Source organism: Vigna unguiculata, chromosome 10 (genome assembly GCF_004118075.2).
Source record: "Vigna unguiculata cultivar IT97K-499-35 chromosome 10, ASM411807v1, whole genome shotgun sequence".
Taxonomy (NCBI): domain Eukaryota; kingdom Viridiplantae; phylum Streptophyta; class Magnoliopsida; order Fabales; family Fabaceae; genus Vigna; species Vigna unguiculata.
In genome coordinates, this window is record NC_040288.1 from 225,139 (window position 1) to 246,598 (window position 21,460).

Here is a 21,460-nt window from a genome sequence, read left to right on the forward strand (position 1 = left end):
TAGGTAAGTCATGATGAGTGTGTGTAGTTAAGTTATATTGGGAATGAAAAGAGAAAAAATGTTGCTACTTATTGTGCTGATTTTGCTGAGTTTGTGATTGAAGTTTGTCGAAGAAATTATTGCCAATGGCTTGGTACCACTCTTCCAATGGATATGACATAGATTTCTTTCATACTCCATTGGAGGAGTGACACCAAGGCCATTGACAAGAAGATTTCTCCATTCTAGGTTTTAACTGATGAAGGATTGACCCCAACCAAGGATGAAGGCACATGCTTAAGAAGACTAAGCATGTTTAAAAAGGAAGTTCACTAATCCTTCATCCCTTTCATTTGTGTTTGTTATTTTTGATTCCCTAAGTTGACTTAGTTGAATCAACTTTAGTTGACTTGTTGACCTTTGACTAGGTTTGACTTGTTCACTATAGTTGACTTGACTTAAGCCAACATGCTAATCTATGTTTATTTGCTTTGTAGGTTAATTAGGAGTAAGAAAGCAATGCTAGGTGGCGCATGGTGATTGGGGAGCATAAATGATGTGGAGGAGAGAGTAAAGCAAAGGCATAAAGCATAAAGTAAAAGGCATGAAGCAAGTGTACCTATGTACCTTTGGTCTCCTTTGTTTTTAGCACACTTTGACCACTTTTTGGAGACATATGAGACACATTCTTTGTCTCCTTTTGTGCTAGAACGAAATTAGCCTTGCACACACCATAGTTAGCTCTTTTGTCTCTCATTTTTGTAACCTTATTTGACCTAGTTTCTAGAAGCTAGGGTTAGATTTTTGTAGAGACATCCTTAGGTATCTTTTATTTGCTTAGAGGCCCCTAAACTCTTCTATATAAGGGGTGCTCCTAGACATGTAAAAGGGTTGAACATTTTGAAGTAAAAACACTCTTGTGTCTCAACCATTTCTGAGAGTTTCCTCCCTTGGGAGTGAATACTTCTAAGCCTTATCTTGCATAGCAAGTAGCGGCACACATCCACTCATCTTCAAGGTTGCCATGGCTTCTAGCCTAGCCTTGTAGTGGCGTGCTTCTCACATTTTTACCATTCCTTTCCTTTCCATTTTATGTTTTCTTCTTCCTTTAATTGTTCTTGGTTTTCTATGGTTTATGTGCTTTCCATTTCCTTTTTGTTTTGAATCAATCCATCATCTTCTTCTCTTGAGCTTTGTGAAAGGAACCTTCACATCTAGATAGCTTGCTATCTTAATGTCCAGTGGGGATTTCACTTAGCTTTCTTAATCAACTCACACCATATTCAATAATCTTAAAAAGGAACAAGATAATCCTTCATCATTTGGTATCTAGAGCTTTGGTTGTCCTTGAATATGGTGTTTTCATGTTCTAACCTTGTCTTGTGTAGCTATCTTTGAATGGTCCACATAAAAACAATGTTGGCAGAAACTGTTCACGATTTTAAAAGATTAAACTGCACCTGCTCAGTGGTCCAAAAATTACGTTCTGGATGTCAAAAGAAAGCTCTGTGAGTCTAGTTTTTAACAAAAAAAGAACCAATGCATTTGGAGTTCTGTGGAGAGAGTTATGATTGAAATAGTGAGCAAAGGTCAGAGCTGCCGAGATCACCGCGAATCAACGTTTTTCAGGTTATGTTGGGCAGTTTTGGCTACTGTTTTTGTTACTCTTCTTACTCCTAAAGGTGGTTGGATAACATGTCTTTTGATGCTTAGTCTTTGAGCCTCAAATCAATGAGTTTAAATGCATGATAGCTACATGTTTGTGTCTTTGTGTATGTCATGTTGAGTCTTTAAATGTGTCTAACTTTTGCTTGAGTCTCTTGTCATATGCTTCTTTGAATTTTCTTGTTCTTGTTTCTAAGTTTTTGAACTATTGCATGAGATCTATGCCTTGTGTTGTTGTATGCTCCTTGAAATTGATTTTGACCTAATTTTAAGGAACTAAGTGTTCAAGACACCCTAAAACATCATTCTCATCATTTTAAGTACCTAGTTTTGAAAAGAAAAAGTGTTTTCAAGACCAAAAACAGTTTGGCCGAGAGCTTTTACAATGCTTGGTGAATCCATTTGGCAATTTTTACTAGGTGTTATGCTACCAAATTTTATACTTGGATTTTGGGTGATATTGGCAAATTAGTTCCATGTTTTGACTTGGCTATGATCTTTCATGGTGTATGCATGATTTGAGGTATAATCTTGGCTTGTTCAAATGCTTTCCATAGAGTCCTTAAAAGTGCTTTTCATTGTTTTAGTCTTGTTAAAAGTTTTGTCTCAAACTTTTCTTCTTTAGAGTTTAACTTTCCTTGTTTTTGTGCTTTTCTTGCTTGTCACTAGGTGTTCTTTGTTTTGTCTTAGTAGTTTTCTTTTCTTGAAACTCTTGGGATGTTGTGGCCGAATTACTTGTATTACATTTGAAAGGTTTTGAACAAGTTTTGAAAAGTGTTTGCTTCACTCCTTTAGTGGATTTTGAGTGCTAGCCTTGCCTTGTTACTTTGGGAGAGTGATCTAAACACTTGGGTTACATTTTGGGTTGGATTTGGTCTCGGTTTTCATGTTGTCTAACCCCTAATCCATTTATTTTGTCTCGGATTTGAGTGTTTTTGTTGTAGGAATCATGGCAAGTTCATCAAATGCACCTACACCAAACAAAAACAATACATTGATGAGATTGCTTCGGGATTTGGAGTTGTCTAGGAAGGAGGCCTTTGAACAATTGAGAAAGGACAAGGAGCAAAGTGACCTAAGAATCCAAGAGCACATTCAAAGGCTTGAAGCAAAGGAGCAAGAAAGAGAGGCTAGGAAAAGAGGGCATTCTAGGCGCAAACCATCACAAGAGAAGCAAACTCCAAAGATTCCTAAGTTCAAAGGAGAAAATGACCCAAACATCTACATTGAGTGGGAACAAAAAGTGGACCAAATTTTTACCATTCATGTAGTTAGTCATCAAAAGCAAGTAGATTTGGTAGTCTTAGAGTTTGAGGATTATGCCATGACTTGGTGGCATCAATTATGTATGGACAATATTAACCAAGAGTCACTCGCGACTTCTTGGAGAGACCTTAAAAATTTGATGCGCGCTAGATTTGTTCCTTCCTACTATAGGAGGGAGACTCTTTTGAACCTCCAAAGGCTTCAACAAGGGTCCATGTATGTGGATGAATATTACAAGTTAATGGAGTCCATGCTTCTAAAAGTAGGACTCCAATTTGAAAGTGAAGAGGAAAAGGTAGCTAGATTTGTAAGTGGGTTAAGGAGGGACATACAAGATTTAGTAGAGTTATATGAGTACTCCTCTCTTGACAAAGTTTTACATTTGGCCATCAAAGTTGAAACTCAATTGCAAAAGAAAAAAGAGGCCAAGAGGAGTGGTTCATACAATGACTACTATTCTAGTACTTGGAAAGATAAAGAAAGAAAACATGATAAATCACCACTCAAGAGTTCCAAAGACCCACCTCCTAGGACTAATTCGTCTAGGCCTTCTAATGAAACTCCTAATTCTTCTCAAGGTACAAGGACAAGTTCTATAAAATGTTTTAAGTGTTTGGGATATGGGCACATAGCTTCAAATTGTCCCACCAAAAGAACCATGGCCTTAAACCTTAAAAAAGAAGTAGAGAGTGAACATTCTTCTCCCCCTTCCCCCAAAAGTACTTCTTCCCACACTTCTTCTTCAAGTGAAAGGATTAAACCCCTTGATGGTGGATTGTTAATGATAAGGCACCAACTAAGACAAGTTTCCAAGGAACTTGACCCTTCTCAAAGACAAAACATTTTTCATTCAAGGTGTCATATCAAAGACAAACTATGTCCCCTCCTCATAGATAATGGAAGTTGTGTAAATGTGGCTAGCACAAGGGTTGTGGACAAGTTTGGGTTGAAAACTATCCCTCATGCCAAGCCTTACAAGCTATCATGGCTTAAGAAAGAAGACATTAAAGTAACTCAACAAGTCCTCATTAACTTTTCAATTGGAAATTTTAAAGATGAGGTGTTATGTGATGTTGTGCCTATGGAAGAAACTCATATTTTGTTAGGTAGGCCATGGCAATTTGATAGAAAAGTCTTTTATGATGGCCATGCTAACACCTATGCTTTCTCCTTCCAAGGCAAGAAGTTCACACTCCTACCTCTCTCACCCAATCAAGCAAATGAGGACCAAAATAAAGTGAAAGATAAGAGAAAAAATGAAAAAGAAAAAGAGCAAGTTACCTCCAAAGTGTTACTTGCCTCTAAAAAAATATTTTCAAAGCAAGATGGACATCACCATTCTTTCTTCTCTTGCAAGGCTCAAAAGGAAGACCCAATGCGCAAGCATGAGAAGAAGAATGGTCTAGAAAAGAGGGATGGCCTAACCAAAGCTAGGGGTAGTACCCTTAGAAAAGATGGAACAAGAGCTCATAAAAGGGAGGCGCAAAACCTCCCCCAAATCAAGTCAAGCTCCATCTACAAAGGCTTAAAGAATTTGTGGTCAAATTCTCTCCAAGAAGGGGAGGATGATGAAGGATTGACCCCAACCAAGGATGAAGGTACATGCTTAAGAAGACTAAGCATGTTTAAAAAGGAAGTTCACTAATCCTTCATCCCTTTCATTTGTGTTTGTTATTTTTGATTCCCTAAGTTGACTTAGTTGAATCAACTTTAGTTGACTTGTTGACCTTTGACTAGGTTTGACTTGTTCACTATAGTTGACTTGACTTAAGCCAACATGCTAATCTATGTTTATTTGCTTTGTAGGTTAATTAGGAGTAAGAAAGCAATGCTAGGTGGCGCATGGTGATTGGGGAGCATAAATGATGTGGAGGAGAGAGTAAAGCAAAGGCATAAAGCATAAAGTAAAAGGCATGAAGCAAGTGTACCTATGTACCTTTGGTCTCCTTTGTTTTTAGCACACTTTGACCACTTTTTGGAGACATATGAGACACATTCTTTGTCTCCTTTTGTGCTAGAACGAAATTAGCCTTGCACACACCATAGTTAGCTCTTTTATCTCTCATTTTTGTAACCTTATTTGACCTAGTTTCTAGAAGCTAGGGTTAGGTTTTTGTAGAGACATCCTTAGGTATCTTTTATTTGCTTAGAGGCCCCTAAACTCTTCTATATAAGGGGTGCTCCTAGACATGTAAAAGGGTTGAACATTTTGAAGTAAAAACACTCTTGTGTCTCAACCATTTGTGAGAGTTTCCTCCCTTGGGAGTGAAACTTTTAAGCCTTATCTTGCATAGCAAGTGGCGGCACACATCCACTCATCTTCAAGGTTGTCATGGCTTCTAGCCTAGCCTTGTAGTGGCGTGCTTCTCACATTTTTACCATTTCTTTCCTTTCCATTTTATGTTTTCTTCTTCCTTTAATTGTTCTTGGTTTTCTATGGTTTATGTGCTTTCCATTTCCTTTTCATTTTGAATCAATCCATCATCTTCTTCTCTTGAGCTTTGTGAAAGGAACCTTCACATCTAGATAGCTTGTTATCTAGATAGCTTGCTATCTTAATGTCCAGTGGGGATTTCACTTAGCTTTCTTAATCAACTCACACCATATTCATTAATCTTCTAAAAAGGAACAACATAATCCTTCATCATTAACCTTCTTCATCAACCTTACAAAGAGGGAAAAACATTAGTGTCATCACAACAAACACCAACATGTTTTTTTTTCTCTCCTCTCTCAATCAATTCTCAATTCATAGTTGTGTAACTGTATAGAGTGATCATAAATAGTTATCATGTCTCGTGTTACTTAATTTTAGTAGTTGAGAAAGATAATAGTAATGAATAGTCATACAAATTTCAGAAAGTTTATGATAGAAATATAAGGTACGAGATAAGAGAGAATTTAAAAATATTTTACAGGAATAATAATTCTTAATTTGTAAACCTTCTTGAAGGAAATGCTGTTAAGATAAAAATTGTAAATTGTTACGATAGAAATATAAGAGATCAAAAAAGAATTTAAAAATATTTTATAATAATAATGATAATTCTTAATTTGTAAACTTTTTTTAAACTGCCCTGACCATATTAATTTGTCTTTCATTTATGAATGCAAATATAAAAATTAGATATCCATGAAACCTTATCTCCTTCATAACCAAAATGTCAAAATGTGTGCTTCATCGATTTTCTGGAACTGGTAGAGATAATTGGAATGTTGTTAGAGAAAAATGTCAATTATTTATGAATTTGGTGCAATTTTTAACAAAATTTAGAAAAGATGAGTAGATTTTTTGAAATTATGGAAATGAGTATGTATTACACTATCTTAAAATAAAAAAATCATATTGTGAAACACAATTTAAAAGACAACTATTGACAAGCTCAAACACTAACAATAGTCAAAAAAAGATGATGTTTGACTTTGGAGACAGTCATTAATTTATCTAATTACCATTCTCATAAAACATAAACATCATATGTTGCTGGTAAACTACAAATATCACATACAATGCTAGATGTGTCAGTCACAACCAATACCCTCTTCTTCTTCTGCCAATTGCCTCTTATCTTCATCTATCTTTTCCATTTTTTCTCCCTGTCAAGGGATCAATAGCAGGTACATGGACTCAACACACAGAAACAGGTATATGTGGTTTTCTCTTCAATTTTTCTTTTGAAAAAATTCTTCTGGTCAATATATACCTATCTGACCGAAACGATTCTGAAGACCTTAAGAAGATACAATTAGAACAAACTTGGTGGTGTTATACTTTGATATGTTTGTGTTGAGAAGTGACTGTACTATGATTTCTTAACTTTGATTTCTTTAAAGTTAAAATCAAACAAAATTTCATGTATTATGGTTTGTGGAGCCCACTTGACATGAGCGTACCTTGGGAGTTAGGACACACATTTTTTGCTACTTTACTCCTACCTGACTTTGCTATACATTGCTAAGCAATGGAAGAGAATATAATAGAATAGAAGCTTTTCTTGGCTTTAAAGCTAGAGCAGTGACATAACATGGTCTCTACTTGCACACCACTCTTCTGTCTTTGATCCACTCCTATGTAAGAAAATTTAAGATGATCACTTATATAATTTGGTCCCAAACATCATAAGACATCGTGCCTAGGTAACCAACTCTATGGAAACACACTTGAGATTTGGATTTGGCTTAAGTACAATTTCCTTGGTCCTTTTTCTGACTCTTACTACAAGTTTAAGCTCAACTGCATTTGATGTCAGTGAATATGAAGATGGGGAAAACCTTGATATAGCAGAGTCTATCTCAAGTTATGGGTATGTATTAGGAAACCCTTTTGTCAATTATTCATGTTACTCCTGTCCTTTTTAACTTTTTGTACTTAATTACATTTTTCTGGGGTTAAGAAATGAAATGGAAGACATGGAAGAAAATGAATGGCAGATGGTGCAAACCAAAGGAAACCAATTTGTGGTGAACGACCAACCTTTCTATGTGAATGGATTCAACACGTACTGGTTGATGGTATTTGCTGCGGATGAGTCCACCAGAGGAAAGGTCACTGAGGTGTTCAAACATGCATCCTCTGTGGGCATGACAGTTTGTAGGACTTGGGCCTTCAATGATGGCCAATGGCGTGCTCTTCAGGAATCTCCATCAGTTTACAATGAAGACGTGTTCAAGGTCAGTGCTTCTGATTTATCTGCTTTTCTATTTTCATTACTTTTTATGTACTACTAAAAACAGTAACCAATTTTTTCTTCACCATTGTATTATGGCTAGTACTTGTTAATGTTTTAAGTGATGATAGTGTCCATTTTATTGTTGGAACCACAGGCCTTGGATTTCGTGGTAAGTGAAGCAAAGAAATACAAAATTAGGCTCATATTATCACTGGTTAACAACTGGGAGGCTTACGGTGGCAAAGCACAGTATGTGAAGTGGGGCAATGCAGCTGGCCTTAACTTGACCTCTGATGATGCCTTTTTTTCACATCCAACTCTCAGAAGCTATTACAAGGCTCATGTTAAGGCATGTAGTTTGTTACAATCCAATAGATCAAGAACAACCTTTTTTAAAGCCTTTTTGTTATTTGCTGCAATGCTTAACAACCTAGTAAGTAACTAATATGGTTGAGTACTATTTTTCACTGTGTAGACGGTGCTCAATAGAGTTAATATATTCACAAATATCACTTACAAGGAAGATCCAACAATTTTTGCTTGGGAACTGATGAATGAACCTCGGTGCAACTCAGACTCCTCAGGTGATGTGTTACAGGTTTGCCCTGGTCCTGTGGAACTATTCTTTCAGTTTGTAGTATCATAAAATCATTGCTTTCAATTAATCAGTTCCTTCCATGATATCACATTTTGTGCTCAACTGAATACATTGTAGGATTGGATAAAAGAAATGTCATTCTATGTGAAAAGCATTGATACAAAACATCTGGTGGAGATTGGACTCGAAGGATTTTATGGCCCCTCAACACCTCAGAGATATCAGTTAAACCCAAATGCATATGCTCACCAGGTTGGAACTGATTTTATCAGGAACCACCAGGTTCTAGGTGTTGACTTCGCTTCTGTTCACATATATCCAGACTCTTGGTAAGTTACTAAGTTTATTCAATAATGACTTTTACTGTAGTATGTATAGTATCATAAAACTGAACTGCTGCAAACTTTTAGTATTCATCTTTATCAAAATCATGTTCAAGTGCTTATAAAATACATTAATGTACTATGCCATAAGTGTCTTCTTTGTTTTACCATTCATCTGCTTATCTGAAATCCAACATGAGTGGAGAGTTTCTGACTACGAATTGATTACCTTGCCAAAGGATTTCACAATCAATTGCTGATTCCCACCTCCCATTTATAAAGTCTTGGATGGAAGCGCACATAGAGGATGCTGAGAAGTATCTTGGAATGCCGGTTGTTTTTGGTGAGTTTGGTGTGTCTGCAAAAGCTCCTGGCTTCAATTCATCATACAGAGACAACCTTATAAACACTGTGTACAAGACAATCCTAAACTCTACCAAGAAAGGAGGTAGTGGAGCTGGAAGCCTTGTGTGGCAGCTCTTTCCTGATGGAACAGATTACATGGATGATGGGTATGCAATTGTTCTCTCAAAATCACCTTCCACATCAAGCATTGTATCCCTTCAATCCACAAGGCTAGCCCTTTTCAATTCCTTGTGTTCTACAAAATGCCGTTGGGGCTGTAGGAAGCGAAATGTGTTGGAAACAGTGCTCTATCATGACCTCTAATACCATATGTGGAAAGTTGCAAACTTCTGCTATGTAAAAAGCCTGTCTCTGGTGCATCCAAGATAATAGTTTCAGTATGAAAATGATACTACAGAGAAAAGTGAAGAGAAGAGATAAATATGGGTATGCAGCATACCATTCTGTTTGTAATGATGCCAATAGTTATACTTTGTATGTTCTGACAGTTGTGTGGCAATTTGTAAAATAAGCTAGTAATTTTGGTGTGAAGAACTATGTTATTATATCAGTGACAACTCTTGAAAGCAACAAGAAGCACAGTTTCGTACAAGAATACTATTCATATGATAGAACTATACGGAATGGAACTAAATACATAATATCATCCTGGATGTAAGTAAGTAATTTCATCTGGTAAGTGTCAATAGAATGCAGCTCTACTTTGTTGAATGTCCTGATTCAACCAATCTTCACGCATTCACCTTTTGTAGAAAGAAACCATAGGAGATAACTGATCAAGCTCGTACAACCACTATGTGATCCTGTTGATATTGTTGTCACATACGTAACATGAAAGGCATAAATGTACACTGCAGCAATAATTTTTCCCTCTGTATGCTTTGATGTACTGAGGCTTAAAAAAAAGTGGAACAAAATCTTATAATTGATGGTGTTCAATCACATGTTTTGTTGGCTGGTTGGCTGTGGTACACCTCTGAATTCAAATGTCTCCTCCTCCTCCTCCTCCTGATAGAAATAAATGTCTTAATATGATAATATTACCTCAGAGAACTTCAATCAAAAGTGATATGATTCAAAGAACAAACAAATGAGTGAACTGTCCTGTCATATTACCAGTAACCCAAAAACTAAAGAAACTTGTTTGTACACTGAGAAAGTAAATTATCTATCATCTGTGATTTTCTTTCATTCTAAATTATCTTGCTTGGTTTCTAGCTAAGGAAACAGCAGATAACTCTAGATAGATACAGTTTCAGAAGAAAACATGGGCGCCAGCATAAGGAAACAGAAATGTTATCAGATCAAACTTGACTATACAAATCTGAAAGATAACCAGTGATTAAACAAAATGACTGAATTAAAAAATGAAACAGTATACCCACATTGCTATGCAGCTCAATTTCTGCTTAAGCTTAGTTTTGAAAGTACTGCAGCTGCTTGATCACCACCCAGAAGAAAATAAGGATGTCTAAGAGCTGCAGCAGCAGATAAACGTCCTCTTCTCAGGGAACCTCTCTCAGATACAAGCCTTGTAGCTAAGTCCCACCCTCTACCAGATTCACCATCTAGAATTTGGAAGTCAGGCCGGCTGCGAGTATAGTCCCTCCATTTTTTCAGATCATATCCACAGTTTTTTAGTTCCAAGTTGAAATTCTTCAAAGCAGCAGAAGACCTTAAGGATGGTATTGCCATTTGAAGGAGTACAATCCCAGCTGAATACATATCAAACAAATCAGGGCTGTTTAACTGCAACAATAATCACATAACGCCACTTTAGCACTTCCTCAGCAAAACAAATGTGTGGAATAAACCAGATGTGACCAAGATATTAACAAATCTTTCAATTAATGTTCCTAAATTAGAAGATTCTATTTTTAATTCACAGAACAATTCTATTTTTGTGAACTGATCTTAGCCAACATGCTGCTTTAACAGACCTGACAAAATCGGTGATGCATACTGAAGAACCATATTTTGACTGCATGAACTCGGTGAAGTTATACCTGCCAAAGGATTGGAGAAAGGAAAGCAGCAATTGGTGCTGGTGGTGGACTTGGTGTTTCTTCTGGGAGTACATATAATTCTGGGGGGCAGTAGTCAGGATCCAAAAGGGTACGGTTCGGAACATAATTCTTTCCAATCCGCAAGTCTGTTGCTGCACCAAAATCAATGAGTTTAATCTGGCCTCGTTTAGTGACCACTATGTTGGCTGGCTTTACATCCCTGTGAACAATGCCAGTATCATGAATTTTCCTCAGAGATGTTATGATCTGGCGCATTATTTGTTTGATGATCAATGCATTTCGTTTTGAAGAGTCAACACCTTGCAGAACACGTCCAAACATCACAGATTCTAAGTTTGAAGGAAAGTTTCTGTCCTTCATGTAATCACCAAGAGTGCGATCCCCCTGTGAAATGAAATAAGCAACCTTCCAATTAGTTAAGGGGGAGGACTGAATGAGACTAACATGGAAAAAAATTTTTTTATAAAACTGCTGATAGTTAAATAGGCATGATTAGTTCATCTAAGGCTATTGTTTATGCAATAGAAAAACAAGCTAGAGCACCTCAAACTTCCAAACAAGCCATTTTCCACCTTTTGTAAACTGTGAATTTGTTTGATCAGCTACAAAACTTCCAAGAAAGTCAGCACATGTTTCAGGAGCTGCCCTAGATAGCCTGTAATTGAACCACTCCTCATAATCACCAAACTCCGCAGCGCCTTTAATTTCGACCTTAACCTGCACATCTCATTAGTCAGATGCAAAATACCTCTTGTAGACTACATAGTCTAAAAGCAGAAAATGGATGTTCAGCAAATCAAGTATCCAATTTACTGGTTTAAACATTTGAATTGTACATCTTCCTTCTCTTGATCAGAAAACAAGAATTTATAATACAGAAAAAAGACAGAATGATTGAGGAATCCTAATGATCAAAGGGTTGGTGAACTGCAACATTCAAGTATCATCCAGACATCAAATCAAAGAACAAAACCACACAACTAAAAGTAAGGTTTTTCCAATATCTCCATATCAATTCAATGCAGGAATTTCAACCCAGAATTGGAATGTCAACTCAATATTCTGCATAATAAAGGGATGTGTTAAGAAACAGTACAATCTACCAAAGGTAAAGCTCTATCTAAGTTCGTGCATAGAACAAACATACAAACAAACAAACAAACACCAACATAAGATCACTGTTCTTTCCTTCCTTAAAGAAGTTCCAACAACAATACCTTTTTAAGAATGACTTTATCCTTAGACTTGGCTTCCACCTGCGTTGTCTTGCCTCTCCCCCTCTTCTGCACAACATCAACACTCCCATTACTCCCATTCCCATTCTTCGGAACCAAAACACCCGAATAGACAACACCAAAAGACCCTTCACCAAGCTTTTCTCCGACCACAAAGTCACTCCTCTTCAAGTTCCTCCTTCCAACCAAACTGTCCAACCCCAGTTGAAGAGGGGCCAAAAGGTATGCATCAATGGCACCAACAAGCACACCTGGCCTCGCAGTCAGATAAATCCACGTCAACCCACCAAACACCAGAACCACCCACTTCTGCACATCAGATAACCCTTCAGTCACTCTTTCAATCTGCACTATTCCCGATTGGATACTTTCAAACTGCTCCATGCCAACACTGTTCTCCACCAACCTTTTGGCCACATCACCAAACACTGCATGGCACTTTGCAGAATTGCTCTTCAAACGGTGGAAGTAGCAGTTGGTGAGCTTCATGGGAGAGGCCATTTGGCTGTGTTTGAGCGTGGAAGTTGCAGTTGGAGTTGGAGGGAGCAGAGAAGCCATTGGATGATGATGCTTCTCAGATCAGAGGCACCACTTTTGCCACTTCTTCTTCTTCTTCTTCCTCACTTTATCCATTGCTTCTCTTGGTCCAAATTTAAGGCCACATCTATCATACTTGGAACCACAGAAAAATATTAAACACGTGTAACACTTCATTTAGATTTATGGAAAATCATTTTTTTAAACTTGTTTTAATAAAATTTATGCACAAATTTATTGAAATAATTTATTTATGTCATCATAAATTTAGTAAAAAGTAGTATATATACATTTGTTTAAATTCACTCTGAAATTTATCATATTTGAAAGTAAAATGTGTTTAGTTCCTCTATCTTTTGCTTAAAATTATTTTTACCTTTTATCATTTCTCTTAAATATTATCTTTGAATTTTTTTTAATGATGAATTTTATTCCTCACTCCGTGATCTTAAATTCTACACAATCAAAATACATTTGCCGACCATAAAAAAATTAAGTGACAAAAACATCATTTTTAAAATATATTATTTTCTTTACTCTCTCTTTAAGGACTTCTTTTAGAATTAAAGTATAAATGTCCAACTGCACTTTAATTAAAATTCTTTATAATAATATAAACATTAATGAATAATTCGTTTTGATTTTATCATGTAATGTTTCAAACAAACTTCATACTTACCACATAGATGTATTCTTGCTTAAGCAAGAATGTACTTTTTCTTACTTGGAACATGTCCTACTATATATTGTTTATAAAAATATAACTAAAATTAATTATTAATATCATTTAAAATAATGAATAATTAAAAATATTTTCTTGAATAAAAAAATAAAAAAATATTTTTGTTTGAATGTTGTAGCAGTGTGGTTTGGTGGTTCGCCGCTTCTTTCTCGATTGCCAACTTTAATCTTACAATTTATTTATTATTATCATTTTAATTATTACATTACTGTATTATTATCACTAGTGTAAACACAGGCGCTATCACGCCTGTGTGTACGCATTTTTTGAATTATATTAATAATTGATGATATTGTAATGTTATTAATTTAATAAACAAAATAAAAGTATATTTATAAAAAATAAAATAAAATGTACGGAGAAAATAAGAGAAAAATAACTGTTGATGAATAGTAAGAGAAAAAAAGAAAAAGGAGATAAGTAAATAATTTTATAAAAACTTGTAAAAGTAACCGTTAATTTTTAAAAATTTAATAAATAATTAAATTATAAAGGGTAAAGTTGGAATTATGAAATGTGGACACAAAAGAGGGAATCCCCTTTATATATAGTTATAGATATTATTATTAATTATTATTTTTATCATTATTATTGTTTATATTTGTTAATTTGTTATTACATTTTTATACTATTCGTTGTTTAAGTTATTGTCTTCATCTAACGGTTTTCTTTAGCCGTTCCGTTCCATTCCATTCCGCGGGGAAATTCTCCCCGCATTACCATTTCATTTGCATTTGCATTCTCATTACATCAAGTCTTCATTTTCACCTCGACCCAATCCCTTTCCTCTTCTCCTCAATAGCACACTGTGTTTATTTCTTCCAGGTCGGGTTAGGGTTGTTCCTTTCTGTGTTGGTTTCTACATTTCTTCGTTTATATGCTTACTGTTTGATTGTTGTTGTCATCATTCAATTGAATTGTTGTTGTTGTTGCAACAGGAGGGGGAGGGGGAGGAACAATCGCCGACATGAATGCAATTTGCAGTGCAATGAAAATGACATGATTTTGCCACCAATGTGGGCTTGAAGGCCCATCACGTTGCGTCATTTGTTTAATTTTTGCTATTTGGTTGATTTTCAGATTGCAAGCAAGACGAGAAGAGACAAGAAGAGGGTTTGTTGTTGATATTATTCTATTTTGAATCTGATTGGAATTGTATAGCCTTTTGTTCAGGGATTGGCTTGCCAATGTACTGAACAAGTTTTGAATTTGAGCGCACCACGTTAGGGGGGGTCGTGGATTCTATGGAACATAATGCCTCAAACATTCCCCCCTCTGAAACTTCCCATTCTCGCCGCAATAGGGTTCGTCCCAAAAGCAGCGTGCAATTTGATGATAAAACCGTCTTACATGATGACAATGCCAACGTCATCTATGTTAATGATCCCACCAAGACTAATGAAAAGTATGAGTTTTGTGGGAATGACATCCGAACCAGCAGATACACTCTTATCAACTTCTTGCCCAAGAATTTGTTCATCCAGTTCCACAGGGTTGCTTATCTCTATTTCCTTGCCATTGCTGCCCTGAATCAGCTTCCTCCACTAGCTGTTTTCGGCCGAACCGTGTCCCTTTTCCCCCTATTGTTTGTGCTTTGCGTCACTGCTGTCAAGGATGCTTATGAGGATTGGCGCCGGCACAGGTCAGATTGCTATGAGAACAATCGTGAGTGTCTTGTTCTTCAATCGGCTCAGTTCCGTTCCAAGAGATGGAAAAATGTGCAGGCCGGTGATGTGATTAAAATCATAGCCGATGAGATGATTCCTGCTGACATGGTCTTGCTGGGGACAAGCGATCCTAGTGGGGTTGCTTATATTCAGACTATGAATTTGGATGGTGAATCGAATTTGAAGACACGGTTTGCCAAGCAAGAAACAGTTTCAGCGTTGTTGCAAGATGCTTGTGCTGTCTCTGGAGTTATTAGATGTGAACCACCTAATCGGAATATATATGAGTTCACGGCCACCATGGAGTTCAATGACCATAAGATTCCTCTTAACCAGTCAAACATTGTACTGCGTGGTTGCGTGCTGAAGAACACGGATTGGGTAATTGGTGTTGTGGTCTATGCAGGACAGCAAACAAAAGCAATGTTGAACAGTGCAGCTTCCCCTTCCAAGAGAAGCAAACTGGAAAGTTACATGAACAGAGAAACTTTGTGGTTGTCAGTTTTTCTTTTTATCATGTGCGCAGTTGTTGCCCTTGGGATGGGTCTCTGGCTGGTACGCCATGCCCACGAGCTTGATACCTTGCCTTACTACAGAAAAAAATTCTTCAACAAAGGGCCAAATGAGGGAAGGAAATACAGGTACTATGGGATAACAATGGAAACATTCTTCTCCTTTTTGAGCTCTATTATTGTGTTTCAGATAATGATACCAATATCTCTATATATCACAATGGAGTTAGTTCGATTGGGTCAGTCATACTTCATGGTAGAGGACAGAGATATGTATGATTCTAAATCTGAATCAAGGTTCCAGTGTAGATCATTAAATATAAATGAAGATTTGGGTCAAATACGCTACGTGTTTTCTGACAAGACAGGAACTCTAACAGAAAACAAAATGGAGTTTCAGAGAGCCAGTATACATGGAAAGAGCTACGGGAGCTCCTTGCATACAGATGATAAAAGTACAGGTATTTTTTTTTTCTTTATTTGAGCTTCACTTGAGGTCATTATGTAATTCCAGTTTGCTTAAAGGTGTGGAGCGATGCTTTTATCTCTGTCATGCTGATATAATTTGAAATTTGCTGAAAAGCTTTATGTGTGTTGCACTGAGATCATTAGAAAAATTTGGTTTTCATAGAAGTTTCAGTGGTGCGCTAGTTTTGATATTTTTGGTATATGACAATGAGTGCTTTACTGGTGCCAGTAAAATACACCTCCATTTCCCAGTAGCACGATGTTCTCTTGGGCTTTCATTTCTATTTGTTTACCTAAATAAATCCTGGGATTGACTTGTGGGATATGTTTCATTCATATCTATAGATCTGTATATATGTAAGACTTACTTTCTGTCTCGAAATTTCCGCCTCATCTTAGACTTGTTTGATGAAATGTCCGTACCCTTAATAAAAATTTTCTATCATCCACCATTTGATTATGTTGTATGTTTTAGCTGAATGACTACTTGATTTCTCATTAGAATCATCTAAAAGCTTATTATGCAATGAAAATTTGATGCTGAATATGTGTATCACAAACCAATTTTGGCAATGTTTTGCAGAAGCAGCAGCAGCCAACAACAGTAAACGAAAATGGAAACTCAAATCTGAAACTGCTGTTGATTCTGAACTAATGACATTGTTGCGGAAAGACTCAAATTTAGATGAAAGAATTGTTGCTCATGAGTTTTTCCTCACATTGGCTGCTTGTAATACTGTGATCCCCATTATCAGTAGTGGTAAAGTTTCCAGTGGTGGAAAAGATGAACCAAATCATGACATAGAAGGTATTGATTACCAGGGAGAGTCTCCTGATGAACAAGCTCTAGTTTCAGCTGCATCTGCATATGGATATACTCTATTTGAGCGAACATCTGGAAATGTTGTTATTGATGTAAATGGTGAGAAACTCAGGTAAATAGCGACCTCCATTTGGTGTGAGACTATATGTTTTACTTTCCAAAATGTTTTTGGGCTTTTGTATTTAATGAAATTGACTTATATTTACATTGCATTTACAAGTGCAGCCTTTTATGTTTTGTGTGGTTTATATTCAGTTAATCATTTCTGTGTGCATTATTATAGGTTGGATGTATTGGGCCTGCATGAGTTTGATAGTGTGCGAAAGAGGATGTCAGTTATTCTTCGGTTTCCTGATAATGTTGTTAAGGTGTTGGTTAAAGGCGCTGACACTTCAATGTTAAGCATTTTAGCTCCTGCCACTGAAGGAAACAATGGAATACAGTATGAAACTCAGAGTCATTTAAGTGAATATTCTATGGAAGGTTTACGAACTCTTGTAGTTGGCTCCAGGGATCTTTCAGATGCTGAATTTGTGGAGTGGCAAAACATGTATGAAGATGCAAGCACTTCATTGACTGATCGAGCTGCAAAACTACGTCAAACAGCGGCTCTAATAGAATGCAACCTAAAGCTTCTCGGAGCAACTGGAATTGAGGACAAGCTGCAGGAGGGTGTGCCAGAAGCCATTGAGTCCATGCGGCAAGCTGGAATAAAGGTCTGGGTTCTTACTGGTGATAAGCAGGAGACTGCAATTTCAATTGGTCTTTCTTGTAAACTTCTGAGTAGAGACATGCAGCAGATAATTATAAATGGCACTTCAGAGGTTGAGTGCAGAAAGCTCTTGACTGATGCTATAGCTAAGTATGGGTTGAAATCTTCAAGTAGAGAACATCAGAATCTGAAGTGCAAAACTGATTCTAGACACGGTTGCCCTGATATTCACAATGATACAAAATCATTGGGCTTGCTCAAGTCAAATGCAGGAAAGAAAGAAGGAACTACTGCTCCATCGGCACTCATAATTGATGGAACCAGTTTAGTTTATATTTTGGAGAAGGAACTGGAGTCAGAGGCAAGATTAACCTTGCTCACTTGAAATTTTCATTGGGAATATTTACATATATTGGAAAACTGAAGCTTAATTTATTTAAGTGTTGTTTGTGTTGGTATCAATAATTTCATGGCAAATATTTACTGTTTTCCCTTTTCCTTTCTACAGCTTTTCAAACTTGCAACTTCCTGTAGCGTTGTGCTATGCTGCCGCGTTGCACCCTTGCAGAAAGCAGGAATTGTTGATCTGATAAAGAGCCGCACAGATGATCTGACATTAGCTATTGGTGATGGTAAGTTCTTCATAATGATATGAAATTAGTATACTTTACATTTGTACTTTCTTGGGCTGCCTGAGTGATGGTTAATAGTTGAGGTCATCAAGATTCTTTTGCATGTAACTTGTTATTTGTATGATCAGATGCATTTTTAAATGAAGATTTTCAGTATCTAACTTATGACCTCTTCTGTTTGTGTTTTACTACATTGGACAGGGGCAAATGATGTGTCGATGATCCAAATGGCAGATGTTGGTGTTGGAATATGTGGGCAGGAAGGACGCCAAGCTGTGATGGCATCAGACTTTGCCATGGCACAATTCCAGTTCTTGAAAAGATTGCTTCTGGTTCACGGACACTGGAATTATCAGCGTATTGGTTATCTTGTTCTGTACAACTTTTACCGCAATGCTGTCTTTGTGTTGATGCTATTCTGGTATATATAGCTTTCTTTTCATACTGCTCGTTGACTTCCACTTATTTGTTTAGTCTTTCTTTTAACTTGTTGATTCATTCCTGTGCTCAGCATATATATGTATATATGTATATATATATATATACACACTATTTTTTTCTTTTCTTTTTCTGTTATCTGCTCTTTAAATATTTTAGGCATGAAATTGAACTTGAAAATTGTCATTTTCATTATTTTTCCTACATCAACTATGAAAAGGAATTTATCCATGTAGTATGTTAACATTTGTCAATGAAGTTGCCCGTTAAGAACAGTCTGCTTCTGGCTGTATGCTATGCTATCCATGTTCAAATTTGTAATATATTGGAGGATGTATTGTCAATTCTTGGGCTTGGTGGTAGAAGTCATTTAGTTTTACATAATGAGATTTTATAAAACTTTTATTAATTCTATCACGGTGTCTTCCTTGTCCGTAGGTATATATTATGCACTGCTTTTTCTACAACTTCTGCATTGACAGAGTGGAGTAGTGTACTTTATTCTGTTATATACACATCGATCCCCACTATCATTGTTGGTGTGTTGGACAAAGACTTGAATCATAGTACACTCTTGCAGTATCCAAAATTATATGGTACAGGTCACAGGCATGAGGCTTACAATTTGCAATTATTTTGGATTACAATGATTGACACACTATGGCAGAGTCTTGCTCTCTTCTACATTCCCGTATTGATCTATAAGGACAGCACAATTGATATATGGAGCATGGGCAGTTTATGGACAATTTCAGTTGTTATCCTTGTAAATGTACACCTGGCTATGGATATTAACCAGTGGGTAGTGGTTAGTCATGTTGCTGTATGGGGATCAATAATCATTACATATGGCTGCGTGGTGATATTGGATTCTATACCTGCCTTTCCCAATTATGGGTTAGTCACAGTCTTCCTATTAGCATACTATATTTTAGATTAGTACTGTGGGATATATAGCTAATGTGCCTCTAATTATTTCAGGACTATTCATCATTTGGCAATTTCCCCTACATATTGGATGACAATTTTTCTCATCATAATCGTGGCATTGCTACCTCGCTTTTCTTGCAAAGCTTTTTATCAAGTCTTTTGTCCTTCAGATATCCAGATAGCCAGAGAAGCTGAGACAATGAGAAAACAGCATGATAATTTGCAATCAAAGTGCCCAGTTTCCAAATAACTTGAGTTACTATCAATCTTGTAGAAACTAGAGAATCTCATTGGAATGGTTTCCACTGTATTTGTCCATCAATTGCATTCTTGTGGCAGTTGGCTGTACAAGTGACCAGGCAAGTGTATGCTTTCTCTGTTTAATCCAAAACATATTTTTAATGGTGTTCCTTTATTGTTATCTATTGATATTTTATTTAATTTCATTGAACGCAGTGTGGTTTTCAAAAGCTGAGAGTGAATTTAATAGTTTAATAATAGTCCAAAACCTATCTTAGAATAAGTAGTTAAGAGAGACGGAGATCTCTCAATGGTTTATGATAACCTTTTCTCCCTAATGACGAAATAGCAATCCTGTTACTCATAGATTTTATAGAATTTAGAAGTCCCATGGCCTTGATTGTATCTACAAATATCGGATCTTTGTTCCAGGGAGGATTGATTCTTATAGTTATTTAGGTACTGCTCCTTCAGGAGCTAATACTCAAAGGAGTAAAAATATAAGGACCGATGTTTACATTTGCCAACTCCTTGGGTCCTCATGGGTTTAGCAAACAGTTGAGGAAACATGTATACAGTTTATGCTTTGTAACTGACAAACGAGTTAAAAGCTCACCATTGAATGTCACCAATTGGTATTTTCTACTGCGTTATTTTCAAGTGACTTTTATGGTTATTGTAACAGAATATATATGCATGCATATATGTACATATTTGAAGATGGAAAAATGTTGTGCTGACCCTTCTATTACAGAAATAAAACAAGCTTGCTCTTGTCAAGTGTTTAGGTCCGTTTGTACTTGGCCCTAATCTTTTGTGATGTCAATTCTTCAGATGAATAGCATCAGCAAATTGCAACAACTCAAAACAGGTTCTCATCCTGCACAGTAATGTCTTGGGGAATCACATATGAAGCCTAGTTTAGTAAATGCATCAGATAATGAAGGTAAAAAGGAGAGGGAGAATGAAAGAGGTGTTAAAGAGATACTCAGCAATTGGTTGTGGATGAAATTTGAAAAATGGGGCATTGGCATCATGATCATGATCCACTGGTCTTGTTTGAAAGGATGGTTACTGTACAGAGCAACCAGATGTACAATAGTTATGTAAAAATGAAGCTTGTATTATCCTTATCATCCCCCTTTTTGAAACGGGAAAGAAAAAGATAAACTGTCTCAACAAAAGATGAAATAAAATAATGCAATTTTCTGCAATCCATACAGTCCCTTTGTACAGTTTATAAGTCAAACAACAGTCAACCCTGCAAAATGCTTGAACTAAGGCTGCAAGAGGCACCTGAGATAGAAATGGTGCAGAAAAAAAAAAGTCTCACTCTTTGTTCTGGAACTGAGCTACACTGAAAACACCAAGCAAATTCATTTATTTTGTTTACATTCTGATGCAACACTTCTAACAAAACTAACTTAAACTTTATAATAAATGTTTAATCATAGATCTAGAAGAAGCATGTACAGATATGGTTCCAAACAATAAGCTCAAACTTTTTCTAATCTTTTTAGTGCTAAGTAACTTTTGCATTCTCAATTGTGAGTCTGTGGTAGTTTTTCAAACTATAAATTCAAATCTGTCGGTATATAAATCCAAGATTAACCGGTAACCAGTGCCGAAC

At 36.4% G+C, this 21,460-nt stretch overlaps 3 protein-coding genes across 5 annotated transcripts; 2 read left to right on the top strand and 1 right to left on the bottom strand.

Moving 5' to 3' along the window:
- Positions 1-6,451: 6,451 nt before the first annotated feature.
- Positions 6,452-9,354, top strand: LOC114167124 (mannan endo-1,4-beta-mannosidase 6-like). 3 transcript variants are annotated; one of them, XM_028052087.1, is made up of 7 exons: positions 6,452-6,555; positions 7,161-7,214; positions 7,305-7,581; positions 7,735-7,929; positions 8,056-8,178; positions 8,296-8,507; positions 8,741-9,354. In XM_028052087.1, the coding sequence occupies exons 1-7, from the start codon at positions 6,533-6,535 to the stop codon at positions 9,168-9,170; spliced, it is 1,314 nt and encodes a 437-aa protein (XP_027907888.1). In that variant the 5' UTR covers positions 6,452-6,532; the 3' UTR covers positions 9,171-9,354. The 3 variants fall into 3 exon arrangements, with proteins under 3 accessions (XP_027907888.1, XP_027907887.1, XP_027907889.1); XM_028052088.1 differs by lacking the exon at positions 6,452-6,555 and adding an exon at positions 7,030-7,047; XM_028052086.1 differs by lacking the exon at positions 6,452-6,555 and having other exon boundaries at positions 6,991-7,214.
- A 32-nt stretch (positions 9,355-9,386) lies between these two features.
- Positions 9,387-12,783, bottom strand: LOC114167123 (serine/threonine-protein kinase STN8, chloroplastic-like). The gene is made up of 5 exons (XM_028052085.1): positions 12,112-12,783; positions 11,438-11,611; positions 10,874-11,278; positions 10,253-10,616; positions 9,387-9,875 (listed from the first exon to the last, which is right to left on the bottom strand). The coding sequence occupies exons 1-4, from the start codon at positions 12,685-12,687 to the stop codon at positions 10,266-10,268; spliced, it is 1,506 nt and encodes a 501-aa protein (XP_027907886.1). The 5' UTR covers positions 12,688-12,783; the 3' UTR covers positions 9,387-9,875; positions 10,253-10,265.
- A 1,318-nt stretch (positions 12,784-14,101) lies between these two features.
- On the top strand, positions 14,102-21,193 carry LOC114165921 (phospholipid-transporting ATPase 1-like). Its single transcript, XM_028050546.1, has 9 exons — positions 14,102-14,233; positions 14,347-16,048; positions 16,639-16,990; positions 17,162-17,951; positions 18,099-18,222; positions 18,424-18,643; positions 19,099-19,557; positions 19,642-19,949; positions 20,665-21,193. The coding sequence occupies exons 2-8, from the start codon at positions 14,653-14,655 to the stop codon at positions 19,838-19,840; spliced, it is 3,540 nt and encodes a 1,179-aa protein (XP_027906347.1). The 5' UTR covers positions 14,102-14,233; positions 14,347-14,652; the 3' UTR covers positions 19,841-19,949; positions 20,665-21,193.
- The last annotated feature ends 267 nt before the right edge of the window (positions 21,194-21,460 follow it).

Bases quoted from the DNA above. Each gene is read 5' to 3' on its own strand.
- LOC114167124 (XM_028052086.1), top strand. From the start codon at position 7,060: ATGGAAACACACTTGAGATTTGGATTTGGCTTAAGTACAATTTCCTTG. The intron at 7,930-8,055 runs GCATGTAGTTTG...TTCACTGTGTAG, and splicing joins ATTACAAGGCTCATGTTAAG to ACGGTGCTCAATAGAGTTAA. The intron at 8,508-8,740 runs GTAAGTTACTAA...ACCTTGCCAAAG, and splicing joins CACATATATCCAGACTCTTG to GATTTCACAATCAATTGCTG.
- LOC114167123 (XM_028052085.1), bottom strand. From the start codon at position 12,687: ATGGCTTCTCTGCTCCCTCCAACTCCAACTGCAACTTCCACGCTCAAA. The intron at 11,612-12,111 runs GTATTGTTGTTG...TGAGATGTGCAG, and splicing joins ATAAAGTCATTCTTAAAAAG to GTTAAGGTCGAAATTAAAGG. The intron at 10,617-10,873 runs GTATAACTTCAC...TTATTGTTGCAG, and splicing joins TTTCTCCAATCCTTTGGCAG to TTAAACAGCCCTGATTTGTT.
- LOC114165921 (XM_028050546.1), top strand. From the start codon at position 14,653: ATGGAACATAATGCCTCAAACATTCCCCCCTCTGAAACTTCCCATTCT. The intron at 16,991-17,161 runs GTAAATAGCGAC...GCATTATTATAG, and splicing joins GTAAATGGTGAGAAACTCAG to GTTGGATGTATTGGGCCTGC. The intron at 18,644-19,098 runs GTATATATAGCT...CCTTGTCCGTAG, and splicing joins TTTGTGTTGATGCTATTCTG to GTATATATTATGCACTGCTT.